Raw genomic sequence first — 13,733 nt, 5'->3', positions numbered from 1 at the left:
AGAGAGTGTGTATGTTTGTGGATCTGATATTGATGGATTGCTCCCTTTACCATTATTTTTTTACCACACACACATAAATCTCATTTGCTGGTGGTGTCAACAGATTTGGAGATCCTACAGGTGGGTGGAATTCCCTGAACAATCGTGAGTCATGATGTGGGCAGCTTGGACTGAAAAGCCCAAGAGCTCTGACTGGTGATCATGATTATCATGATTATCTAACCAGAAATCCTACAATGAAAGCGTATGTGTTACAGCCCATGTATTAAACTGACTTTTCCCTTCTGTTACAGCTTTGAGCTACAAAGCTCAGTGTTCAGAAGTCATTTAGAAACTGTCAGAGAAAACAGGATAGTATATTATGCAATGCATACTTTCTGCTGTAATAATGCTTGTATATCCAACAGAAGGTTAGACATCTACAGACCAGCAACACTGAGCTGATGGGGATTACCTGGCTGAAGGTCTTAATGTCAGTTGGATGGCACAAGTAAAAGAAAGCATTTAAAATGGTAAATTTCATGATTTGATTAATAAATCTATACCAACAAGTCATATATTATTGTCTCTGAAAACATGTTTAATGTCATAACATACATTTCTAAGTCTCTGTAAGATTTTATTGAAATACTAAAAGATCTGTATCGTTAAAATAGTTTGAGGTTATGCAAACTTATATTCTCCTCAGTGTTGAACCACAATGCGCTCCACAGAGACTTGAATGTGGATTCTCCAGTTGAAGGACATTCATTCTTCATTACATCATCTCTGCTTCACAGACAAAGAGGTGCTTCATGTAAACAGTAATGAATAGAAATCAAATATGTCACATCATTTTACAGTGTGTTTGTGGCCTGAACAATGTGGTATAGCTGCATTGCTGAATACTGGATGTATCTACTTCAAATAATTAATTTTGATGCATTTCTGGAATAATTTGCAGTGTATATTACATTGACACTGTTGCTATGCATTAGATTAGCGTCAGTCCCATGTGCTGTAATTGTGTAGGTGTTGTCCTGCATTGGTTAAAAATAAAAAATAAAATGAAAGTAGGCCAGAATCAAATTTGTGAGAGTCAGTGGAAAACAGTGTCACAGATGCGTCAGTGGAAGACAGACAGCGCACAGCCAGTTAAGTGGTCTCTACTTCAACACTTGAGCGTTTGATGCAGTAATCATCTTAAGTCATGAATGTTAACGTCTGGAAACATCAGCCACCTGTTGCACTCAGTGATGTCAGTAGACAAAAAGGGTGAGTGTGGAGGGAAGAGTACGGAAATCACCTGCGTACTGTTACCACCTGGCTCAAAGATGGCAACAAGAAGGGAGGCCACACATAGACATCTTATGCAAAAAATAATTTATTAACTCAAGACAAGATAAACATTAAGTAATTAGTGGGATGTGTTTAAAATAGGAAAGGCATCAGTTGTGCCACGTCCCATGCCCAGCCCAGAAAGGCAGGTACAGGAAGACGACCCTCCCAGCTCCACCTGTATCTGCAAAAACAGTCAAAGCATGTCAGACCACCAGACAGAGTGGGAGGGGTCGTCACAGTACATACCCACGGTGAAATAAAACCTTATGATATTCAGATGGTGAATCCACACATCCACATAACCATGTTTAATGTTGTTTTTCATCCCTGCTTCTCACATGACATGTAAGATTTATTTTTCACCCCTTTGTTTACAGGATATCTGCTTCCGTGTCTCTGCACCCCATAAACAACCCTTCTACAGGTTAGTGGATTATGTAACTGTGGTGAACAACACGCATACAGCAGATGATTCACACAGCTATGATTGTGGCTCTGAGTAGTAGAGAATCAATAAATGATGGCAGCTGAAAGATAGACACTCCCCACAGAGTGAAAATAATACATTTCCTGAGTCATACAAACAACAGTGGAAAAAGAAAAACACTTCTCTGCTCCTCAGATGTCAAACAGCCACCCATGCACAAAGAAGCTTCGTAATGAAGAGGTTGGTAATTGCAAAGATCTCTTTAAATAACCTTTAATTCTAGTCTAGAAATACAGTGGGAGGCCACTGGGGGTAATACTTACACACGTGCAAGTGTGAAAGCACAAACGCAGGTTCCCAATAAACTACATTGACAAGAACAGATCAGGCTTCTAAAATCAGTGCAAGGCCCTCATCAAGAAGTAGTAACATTGTACCATATTATAAACGGCACATTTTGTATAGAATTTCTGCATTTAATATTTTTTTACACTTTAATTGCATTTTGATAATAATAGTTATATACATATGTGAAAAGTTCTGCTAATTGCTTTACCACAGTGGATATTTTGTGGGTGAACAAGCCAAAAATCTTTTGGGTCTTGGGTTACTTGGAGAAGCTTGGCAGTACTGATCGACCTTTTCAGCAGCTATTGTGTATTTGTTTACAGCTTGTTGTAAGTGCATCATGACAGGAAACTATATTTTATATTGTTGGTCAAAGAATCTCTTGAAATTACATTCTCATTCTAAAATAACATTTTCCTGTCTGTCTGTCTGTGGTATTGTGCAACCTTTAACTGAGTCTGAAATGAACTGAGGCTGTGTGTTCTGAAATAACCAGACAGATATTGAAAAGAGGGTCAGATGCAGCATCATTTTACTGATGCTCATTTTTGCATCTTAACAGTCACAGCCTATGAGATTCAAATCCTCAGGTTACCTTTGGTCTTCTTGATTTGGTCATTTGCGTTATGTGATTATTTTAGCCTCAAAGCACATAATTACAGAGAGTGTCTGAATGTGCAGTGTGATACTATAATATAGCAATCTTCAAAGTGCTATGTAAGAAAAGAGGAGCAATGAAAAGAGCATATGAACTGGCATGAATCTTATTTAGCAATGAAGCTATTTTCTCTTGTGCAGAAAGCAAGGGAGAATAGGGCAGAATATATTTCTAGCCTTGAATCAATAAGAATTCGCTGCAGCACTCAAAACAGAGATGAAATCCACGGTGCTGCCCTGAGTAGGTGCACAGTCACACAACCCACATCTCAAAAGGAAAGAAATAGAAGAAATAGACCACAGGAGGAAATGTAGCACGGTGGAAAATAACTTTAATAAAACTCCTATGAAAACAAACCAGCAAAACAATAGAAGCCTGTACATTTGACAATATCCAGTGTCTGAGACTTTCGAAGGCTAGTGGTTCAAACTACAGCTGCATCACACATAAACCAACAGAGAAAAACCATTATAGGCTTAGGCATGAGCCAAAGGTTTTATATAATAAGATATGGTTCATATACTCGTTTACGGATATTGCACGAAAAATTAAACACAGATGCAGATGCCGGAGGAGCACCTTATGTCGAAACGAGGAAGTAGCTTTGCATCGCAGTGTAATGTCCCTACTGATAAATCCCACCCACACAGCCGCCCCCTCCCCCCCTCCCCAGCCGAACTTCGCCTACACCTTCTCGTATAAAAACAAATACATTTAAAAAGAGAGCGGCACGTATTTGCACATTTGAGACATTCAGAGACAGATAATTAAAAATACAGTATAAACAATAAAATAACTAAACATTTGCTTTTTTGTGTGTGTTTTGGTCCTAACATGTTAAAAGCATCAGTTATTTCTCAGTGGGTTTATTTGTCGTAGTTGCTAGCGTGAGTTGGATGGCGCTTTAAACGTCAGAAATCCTTTTTAGACGTCTCAGGGTAGTGATCACTCACAGACCTTAACTCTTTGTCCAATAATGCTCTTGGTTTGATGATGGTTTTAAAAGAAATGATGCACTTTGTCACATCTCAACATAAAATTAAAAATAAAGTGTTTTAGTTCATTAAAAGACTATTTGAAATTTCTCATATACGTCTTTCTAAAAACGTTCCAGTGTTCGATGGTCCAAATGAGCTGAGATTCAAACACTGGACCAAAAAGGCTCAGGGTATCCTTTTTCCTCTAATCCATCCTTCTCTTTCATCATTATTCCCTCACACACAAGGTTTCTTTGTGGACTATTAAAGTAGTCTGGCACATAGAAGTCTCATGATAAATTCTTAAATGGCAAAAGAAAAAAGAAAACTCATTAAAAAAATACAATCTTCCCGCAGTTTTTGAGGCACACTTTGAGGCAGCGGGAGCAAGACTGTTAAGTTGCACTTCTTGTGGCCGTTGTGCACATGATGGTGTGGTGTTTAAGACATGGGGGTCAGACTTTTTTTTCTTCTTTTTTTTGTCCATTCTGCCTGTCCACACCCATCTGTTATCTCCACTGTACTTTAAAACAGTTCAGAGATATGGCAAAACCTTTTGCCTCATGCCCCGCTTCAGAGTCTGTACAAGCCAAGTTTGAAGACCACTTATTCAACCGCTCCAAATGACTGTAGAGCTCAAGCCCGCTCTGTGTGTTGGGGGGTGGGGGGGGGACAGTTCTCCTCTGAAGGTTTAGTGTGGGCAGAGCGGGTGCTTCAGTTCCCTTCCTTTGGCTCGTGTGCTCCATCAGCTGTTGTGCCTGTGCAAAACGTGCAACGACTTTACCCACCATGATTCCTCAGAAATGTCACAAGACCGTGAATCTGGATTTTATAGGAGGCACCATGCTAGAGTGATGCAAGGTGAGGAGGGGTACAGTAAGTATGTGTGCCAAGTAACTGGACTGACTGGAGTAGATTTCACTCTTTATGTACAGTATATGGGGGTGAATCTGCTCAGGTTTGCGATATTCTGCTAGATTCCCTTTAAATATGGGTGGCTGTCACCCTGACTCCTTGGCACACCTTGGCCCTCCCACACACTGACACACTCCTTCACTCTTGGCCCCTGACCCCTGGCTTAGAGGGGTCGCAGCTGCTCTAGGAGCGGTTGTCTTTGGCCACGTTGTGGGCCATCCAGTTGACTTTGGTTGTCCAGCTCTCTCTCAGGGCCTCATCGAACTTCTGGCGGAACTGCTTCAGCGCATCTTCGTCCGTTTTACCCAGAGCCAGAGAATCCTGAGGAGGGGAAGGGTGGAGAAGGGAAGAGAAAGTTAATGAAATGGGCTCAAAAAATAAAGGGGGTGTTGGTGATTAAGCATACACTCAAATGTTATGGTTGGTATGTTATGGTATATTAAGATTTCAAAAAACTTTTTCCACTCTAGCACTGCATAATTTCTAGCCATCATTTTGGATTGTACAAAAGATACTATTTTAACACCAGAATATGACAGGTGACAGGTCCATCAACTTATCTTAGACTAGACTTGACTTAGTATGTCACTGCTTAGGTTCAAAGTTCAAGCTCAAATATTAGTAATATCAGTATTAATGTTATGCACAACTGAAAAGTCTATTTTCAGTGTACATGCACATGAGGCTTCAGGTGTCCACTTCATACTTAAACTGTATAAAGAAAAAAATGTCATCCCCCCATTAGTTCAAGAGACTACCATGCATGTAATCCTGAACTAATGGGGGGATGATATTCTTTTCTTTCTTTACTTTTACAATCTTGTCTAAATTTGTGTGGTTTTATATTGTGTTTTTTTCCATGTATGCTTTGAACATATATTTCTACTCTCTTCCATGCTCTCTTTATCTTTCATCATTTTTGTTGCATTATATTTTTGTATAATATTGTGGGTTTATTTTCTGTGTTAACTGTGGACCCCAAGAAGAGTAGCTGTCTCCCAGCGCAATGGCTAATGGGGATCCTAATAAACTGAACTAAACTGAACTAAACTGAACTAAACTGAACTAAACTGAACTGCATAAACCACATACTGGACCACTGTTGATTAAACTCAGATTTAAAGTGAACACATAGAAACCTTTCATAGATGAGTAAACTTTGCAGGCTACATACATCATTCTGCACAGTGAAGCACAAATCTCCGAATGAAGTAACAATAAGCAAAACACTTCCTTGAGTGGAGGTGGACTCTAGAAACACTTTGACACAAATCTGACAACAGTACATGATCCACATATGCCTTTGCTTATGAACTAATGGATTAACCTAAGACATTGATCATGTAATGTAACATGTCCTTTGACTCTAGCAAGGGACCTCTGCTGCAGCTCATCCTTCCTCTCTTCACCATCATTTGTTGCCATTTTTCAGAAAATGAAAGGCAAAGATACCAAAAGGGAAAAAAAGAAACTACTGTAACCTTAAATATTCATTTAATGAACTGCATCAAGTGCTGCAGTGTAATCCTGACATACATATAATTCATTGGGCCATCTGGTGCTGTGCGCTTGTCATTGCTGTTAATAACGATACTTTCTGTTTGTTCTTCTCTTCACCTTTTCTCTTTCCAAAATGTCAAGAGATGAAGGTAAAGACAAAAACAAAAAACACGACTGGCAAAAACCTGACCTGCGGTAAAGTCTAGAAAACAAGAAATCACCATTGTCTGCAAGATGCAGAGAGTAAGAGATGCACTGATACCACATGTTTTCTTTTGCACTGAATGACTTGCATATGCTATATGTATGAAGATGGTGTGTGTGTGTGAGTGTAATACCTTTAGATACTGGATGTCTTTGACTGAGGTGAGCTCAGGCAGTCCAGCAGTAAGCATGAGGGCGAACAGTGTGATGAAGAGGTTCCCGTTCTTCCTCAAGATTAGATAGGCCTCCTCACAGTACTGTCGGAAACTATCAACACACAGACATATACACAGTTTATTTTCTGTCATACACATACAGCTGATAAAGCTGATACAGCTGACAAAACAACATAGTGACCGTTATCATGAAGATAATGGTCACCATGTTGTTTTGTTGATGGCTCGTTTTCATTATCAAGTAAAAGTTTCAAAACACTGATATGACATCTGACTGGTTATGAATATGTTTTAAAATATCTGCTGATGTATGACTGACCTGACTGAGGTTACCCAGAAACTGTGATAATAAATGATAAACACTTCCTTTATGCTCCTCTCTGTTTTACTCACTGCTCCTTGACTTCGTGTAAACTAAATGTCTAGATAGATAAAGGTGCTTTCAAACAGCTCATGACAAGCTTGCTGACCAGCATTTTTACTGTCATGCAAAAACTCACAGAATCTCAAAGTATGCCTTTTTCCCATTTTTATTATCGTGAACTGAAAGTCACAGTTGACTATGCAATAATACCAGTCAAAGTTTGGACACAGGTTCCCATTTCTGAATGAGAATGTGAGTCCAAAATGTTAACTGGTACTATATACTGATCAGCAAAAACATTAAAACCACTGAAAGGCGAAGTGAGTACCATTCATTACCTAGTTAAAATAGCACCTGTTAAGGGGTGGAATATATTACACAGTTCTTGAAGTTGATGTGTTGGAAGCAGGAAAAATGTGCAAGCAAAAGGATCTGAGCAACTTTGACAAGGGTCTACTTGTGATGGCTAGATGACTGGGTCAGAGCATCTCCAAAAGTGCAGGTCTTATGGGGTCTTCCTGGTATGCAGTAGTCAGGACTGAAAGTGGTCCAAGGAATGATAACCTGTGAACCTGCGACAGGGGTCATGGATGCCAAAGACTCATTGATGTACATGGGAGGTGAAAGCCAGCCCATCTGGTTGGATCCCACCAAAGAGCTACAATAGTTCACACTTCTGAAAAAGTTGATGCTGGCTATGATAGGCAAGTGTCAGAACACAGTGTGCATCACAGCTTGCTGAGTAGGGGGCTGCATAGCTGCCGAACTGTCAGAGAGCTCATGCTGGTCATTGTCCGCCACCAAAAGCGCCTAAAATGGGCACTTGAGTGTCATAACTGAACCATGGATCAATGGAAGAAGGTGGCCTGGGAAGAAGGCAAGTTAGTAGATGCACTAAGTGATGTTCTGCTGGGAAACCTTGGGTCCTGGAATTCCTATGTCTGTTACTTTTGATATTGTTGTAGGCCAAGTACATCCCTTCATGGCCACTGCATTCCTTGATGGCAGTGCTCTCTTTAAGCAGGATAATGTGCAATGCCCAACTGAAAAACATTGTTCTGGAATGGTTTGAGGACATGATAAAGAGTTCAAGGTGTTGTCTTGGCCTCCAAATCCTACAGATCTCAATCCAATCAAACATCTGTGGAATGTGTTGGAAAAACAAGTCCAATCCATACAGGCCGCACTTCGCAACTTAGAAGACTTCAATGGTCTGCTGCTAACGTGTTGGTGTTAGATACCACAGGACAGCTTCAAAGGTCTTGTGGAGTCCATGCCTCAACGTTGCAGAGCTGTACTGGTAGCATTAAGGGAAACAACACAATATTAGGCAAGTGGTTCTAACGTTTTGGCTGATCGGCACATGTGTGATCTTTGGAATATTGAATATAACATGTAGATGAACTTAAAATATTTCAACACATCCACCCTGGCAGGGTTTTGAATGTACAGCGGGCTACAGGAAGTGTTTTCACTTCTGTATTTCTGGTCAACACTGTGATCTATTTACTGTATCTGATCACAAATTAGAACATAACGTTCTTTTTCATAACGCCCACAAAAACTACATTTGCTGACGCAGCAATACACAACCAGTGTACTTCTCTTTCTTACATTGTTGAGGATAGGGATTATGCACTCATGCCAGGCAGGACACATTTACACACATTTCATGTATTTCTGTGGGATCAAGTTGCATATTTAAGACATAACTCCTACATGCTGCACTTCACCAGCAGCAGCTTAGTTATTAAGTACTGTTAAGTCATGCAGTCAGTGCAATAAAATGTTTAATGTTTTAGTCAATACCTTCAAAGCCTTAGTGACAATATTTCATAGTCACACAGTTTATCCAGTGTTAACAATCCAGCACGCTCAAATTCACGGTCATTGCTTGGGTTTAACATGCTACTGTGATGCTCGAAAACAGAAGAAGGTAGCTATTTCACAATGGATCTGCACCCTTCACTACAAATCAGTGATTGATGTGGTTGTTATTCCTGGACAGCAGTAACTTGATCTAAAGCAACTGTTGATACTTCACACAACTTGTCTGCAGATGTTTACTCTTGTGTGGCATAAATCACGAATGTAGGCCATGACAGCACAAGGGTATTTCCACTTTCACTAAATGACTTGTCTTCTTTTTGCGTCACTGATCTCTTTGATAAACAACCTACCCTGCTGCAGTGCAGCTACGTGATGCCTGACTTACACATGCTGCACTGCACATGTTATTGTGGCTGAAAGGTTTTCAGGCTCATGGGAGCACCTCAAGAATGTGTAAACACTTCAGTACGGTCCGGTCAGTCTATCTGTGTGAGGGATTAACTGCTACATTATCACATGAGGTATCAGTCACGAAGCATAAGGCTGTTTCATAGGATCTTGTTTTGTGTAATATAAAACTACAAATATTACTTTTTAAGATACAATGAGACATGACTGTAATTGATGAGGTATTGATGTCTTAAGATGAGGGCCTATGAAGGCTTATAGTATTTATGCTGGTTTAGAACTTAACTGTTATTCATGACTGGCGGGAACAAACTCAATACATTTGATTTTTATAATCTACATTTTACAATAAAATTCAGTGGATTAAACCATATCTGAATGAACCAAATTCTACATGAAATCTCTCAACATAATGTGTTTTTAAAATGCTTCAGATACAATACGCACAAAACACAAAATGTAGAGAAACATTCTAATACGCTCAGTTTTACTTCAATTCTCAATGGTGTTAGTAACTGGGCACATTCCTCCTCAGTGACACTTGCAGGCTAGAGCTTTATCATTGTTTAAGTCTCTACTGCCACCTACTGGTGAATGAGTATACTGCACTGACACACATCAAATCATGTCAGAGGCATGGACATTCTGCTCTTTAGGACTGTAATGCTCTTTAAAAAGATCCAAGTGTTATTTCTGAGACAGCTGAAAACAAAAACAAAGATAAAAATGCACAATGCAGCCAGGCGGAAAAATCAAGAAACACGAAAAGAGAAACTCATGAACCAGCTGTGCAGATGCAATGCCACTGCAGACTTAGATCCTGTGAGATAAAGCTAGTGTTGTCTATGTCTAATGGATTTTCTTAGCTGTTATACTGTTGTTGCCACAGTAAGTGCCCTCTTAGTAAGTTGACAGTCACACCAGAAGTTGGTACGTTAGTGGTGTTTTGTTTATAGTCCAAACAAGACAAATGACAGGCCTAGTAATAGCAACACAGTCAAATGTGTCAAATGGATGAAACATATTAATTCATGTAGACAGAAAAAGGTGCGTGTTCTTAAAAAGCATTATCATGGCTATAATCTCAAAGTAGTAGAATTCCACAACAGTATACATGCAAAGACAGACAGAGACTTACTGTAAGATGAAAGAACAAACAAAATGTGCAACAAACCTGCCAAATTTTTCTGTGTAACCCGTCTTTCCCTGTTGTATGACGTGGATGAAGTCGTGTGTGAGGATAAATGGTACACGCTCCCTCTTGATGCCAAACTTGGACTTGAAGTTGCCGAGGATGTGGCCAAAGTCTATGTGAAAGAGCTGACAGGCAGACACCAAAGCCAAACAGTGAGCATCATGGAAACAGGAAAAGCAGACTGGAACAGACTTTAAACAATCCAGTGTGCCAATGTAATGTAAATAATCATAAAATATTTATCTAATGAAATGATTTGTGGGCTTTCTACTGGCCCCTGGATAATTTCAACAGATAAAACATAGCATCTATCACACCTGTCCAGTGCTGCGGACCATGATGTTGTCACTGTGGCGGTCTCCGATGCCCAGGACATAGGTGGCTACACAGTAGCCTGCACATGACAGAGTGAACTCCTCGATGGCTCGCTCAAGAGCATCGCTGTCAGTACACAAAAAAAAGGGGGGGGGTGTGTTAGCCTGTAATAGTCAACATATCCTTGCAGTTACTACAAGATTCATTAAACAGACAGAATCATACCCAGAGTTTCTCTCTTTGAGCCAGTTTAGCAAAGCATCCTTGTTGAAGGCGGCAGCTGCTGCCACGTTGCTGCTGGTCAGCTGGATGTTGGCAATCGTGTCTGCTGATGACACAACCTCAATCAGCCCTGCACGGTCACCTGTCGCTAGGCAACCATATGGTACGATCCTGCACAATATGAAGAGAAAGCGAAGAAAAGAGCTTTTAGTGTACCATTGAAATGGTTCCTGATTTACAGGATTCCCCAGATTAAATGTAATATTTAGAACAATTGTGTCCATTACCTTTATTTAATATAAAAAGTTATAATTTAAGATAATGCCAAAGTAGTTGATATGGTGTTTTGTTGAGAATTTAGCATTTTTAAGCAAGTTTAATTATTTGGTGCACCATTTTTATGGTAATACCACTTATATATTATCTCAAAATGGATTAAAAGCATAATTTTTTGCTGGGTCCACAAAGAAGAATGTGTGAAAAAATATTCATATGTGTATTTAAACTCTTTAAATTTGACTAAACCACATTGACACAAAAAAACATCATTGACCCATATCCACAGTCAGTAAATCACAAATCCTAGTTTTACACAAATGCACCATTTCCAATTATAATCACACTATACAATCTGCGCATACATACAGTAACATTACCAAACATAGTAGTGACACATTATATCATATTTCAAGACATGAATGTGCTCCAAAACAGTCCTCAAAAACATTTATGACCCACAAAACCTGTGTCACATGAGAGCAGAAATCTGAATCGGGTCAGCGTAAATGGGTAATGCTGTGTGTGTGTGTGTGTGTGTGTGAGTGTTGCTTCATATCTGATTCCAGTATTTTGCATTTATGAGATTAAGATATTAGGCTCCCGTTAGTTTGGGGACTCATTCAAACAGCAGTCATCTGGGTACAATCCCCTCTCTGTCGGACAGTGGAGACTTTTATACTGTTGACAGTGAGCAGAGACTGTGCAGATGGGGACATACAGTGAACAACTATGATGATTACATGATAGCATGCATGCCTGCCAGATGAAACATTTTCTATTTCATTCACTTTAACTGAATTTATTAACCACTTCCACAAGATGGCAGTAGGCCTTCATTTTGCAGTTCGCAGCATAACAACTAAATAACAAGAATGCTAACATACTGAACATACTGTTCCTCCCCAGTCTCATACACCAGACAGCCATGACTCAACGCTCAAAGCTGACTCAATTTCTAGATTTCATTTACAGTTTGACAGAGGTGTAATGGAGACCCGAAGCCTTCAGGGCATTTCTTTATTCTACATGACGGGTGTTGAGTTTAAGTCAATGAGAAAATGATTACTGTACAGACAGCCAACAAGTAAGTATACATGTGGTGAAACATATCCAGAAATCACCGATAGCGGTTTCATTACATTGTCCATTCCTCCATTCTCTACATCCCATCACTGTGTTTGAACCCTGAACCCATTTCCCTTGTAATCTGAATCACCGTCCTTAAGCTCAACTGTCAAAACAACCCCCCTCCACTGCTCAGCTCCAGATGTGTCAGTGTATGACAAAGGCAGAAAAAAAAGGGCTTTACAAAAGTGCCAACGTGTGGATTTGATTAGGATGTAATGTAGATAATGCATGTGTGTGTGTGTGTGTGTGTGTGTGTGTGTGTGTGTGTGTGTGTGTGTTCGTGTTCGTGCATGTGTGTGTGTAGGAGAGTGTGGAAGTCTAGGGTGTAAAAGGGTTGGAGGTCAAACTGGCATGGGGTAATTTAGTATCTCCCCTCCTCTGCTGCTCCCCGCCAGAGCTTCCCCTTCCCCACAGAGAGCAGGAACAAACAAGCTTGACAAACACTGACCGTTTAACACACACTCAGACACACACACACACACACACACACACACACACACAGCCATGAGCACAAAAACGCACCTGAGATCCAGATTCGCCTCCTTCCATAGCAGATCCATTAACCTCAAAATCTGGAGGGTTAACATATCTTGTCGTAGGTCTAAGAAAAGACAGTGAGGAAGAAAAGAGACAAAGTTTTTGTGATTTCAAAAGAACATATTTTGCATTACAAACCTGTCAGCAGAATTTACTTCAAAACTTAAAAAGTGGTTTAATTGACTACTCATCGTGACCTTATTATATCTCTCCCCCTCCATCCCAAACTGCCCTCCCCTCTAATCTCTGATTCCTCCTACCGTCTCCATTCTTGAAGATGATTCCTAGGGAGTCTCCCCCCAGCAGCTTGTTGTTGTAAACAATCCAGAGTGGCTTCATCTTAGAGTCCATGTACCGACACCTCTCCACACTGAGAGATAGATGGTAGAATGAGGCATAGAAGAAGAGGAGAAAAAGTTAAACTTGATCTGAAACCTGAAGCCTATGATTGGAATGGAGATTTCCATGCAATCTCGCTGAATAGTGGTGTGGTCTTACTTGATGCCGGACAGCAGGACATGGGGGTTTAGAGGCGAGTGCAGGTCTGACAGAGTCTCTGAGTAGCCGCTTTGCCTCAGACAGGTCATCATGGCCTCTTTGGTCAACATTGCCTCCTTGGTCTTACTTCGAGCGTTCTTGATGGTCCCCAGCTTAATTAGCTCATTGACCGACTTTAGCTTACTCAGGGCTTCCACCTGGTTTGAGTTAAAAAAAAATGTAAACCATAAAAAATAAACCATATGAATGCAATGTTGTATTTCAGTTAGTTTAACGTGGACTGTTAACATCACACTTTACGTTCTCCTGGAAACAGCTGCCACATCTTATAATTGAAACCAGCTGGCGAAACCCTCAAAATTATTAATTCTGGTTACTGACAAGTGAGCACACTCTTCTTAAACACACAATGTCAGCATTACAATCCTAAAC

General features: G+C 40.1%; 1 protein-coding gene across 1 annotated transcript in view; it reads right to left on the bottom strand.

The window, feature by feature from the left end:
• Positions 1–3,067: 3,067 nt before the first annotated feature.
• The window catches only part of pik3cb (phosphatidylinositol-4,5-bisphosphate 3-kinase, catalytic subunit beta), a 54,578-nt gene continuing 43,912 nt past the window's right edge, over positions 3,068–13,733 (bottom strand). The window contains exons 17-24 of the mRNA XM_053321191.1: positions 13,302–13,498; positions 13,064–13,173; positions 12,789–12,867; positions 10,863–11,030; positions 10,640–10,763; positions 10,302–10,447; positions 6,484–6,616; positions 3,068–4,966 (exon numbers count right to left, since the gene is read on the bottom strand). Coding sequence (XP_053177166.1) covers positions 4,829–4,966; positions 6,484–6,616; positions 10,302–10,447; positions 10,640–10,763; positions 10,863–11,030; positions 12,789–12,867; positions 13,064–13,173; positions 13,302–13,498 — 1,095 coding nt within the window. The 3' untranslated portion in view covers positions 3,068–4,828. The remainder of the gene's footprint in view (positions 4,967–6,483; positions 6,617–10,301; positions 10,448–10,639; positions 10,764–10,862; positions 11,031–12,788; positions 12,868–13,063; positions 13,174–13,301; positions 13,499–13,733) is intronic.

Source organism: Scomber japonicus, chromosome 6, assembly GCF_027409825.1.
Source record: "Scomber japonicus isolate fScoJap1 chromosome 6, fScoJap1.pri, whole genome shotgun sequence".
Classification (NCBI taxonomy): domain Eukaryota; kingdom Metazoa; phylum Chordata; class Actinopteri; order Scombriformes; family Scombridae; genus Scomber; species Scomber japonicus.
This window is presented reverse-complemented; position numbering and strand designations above follow the sequence as displayed.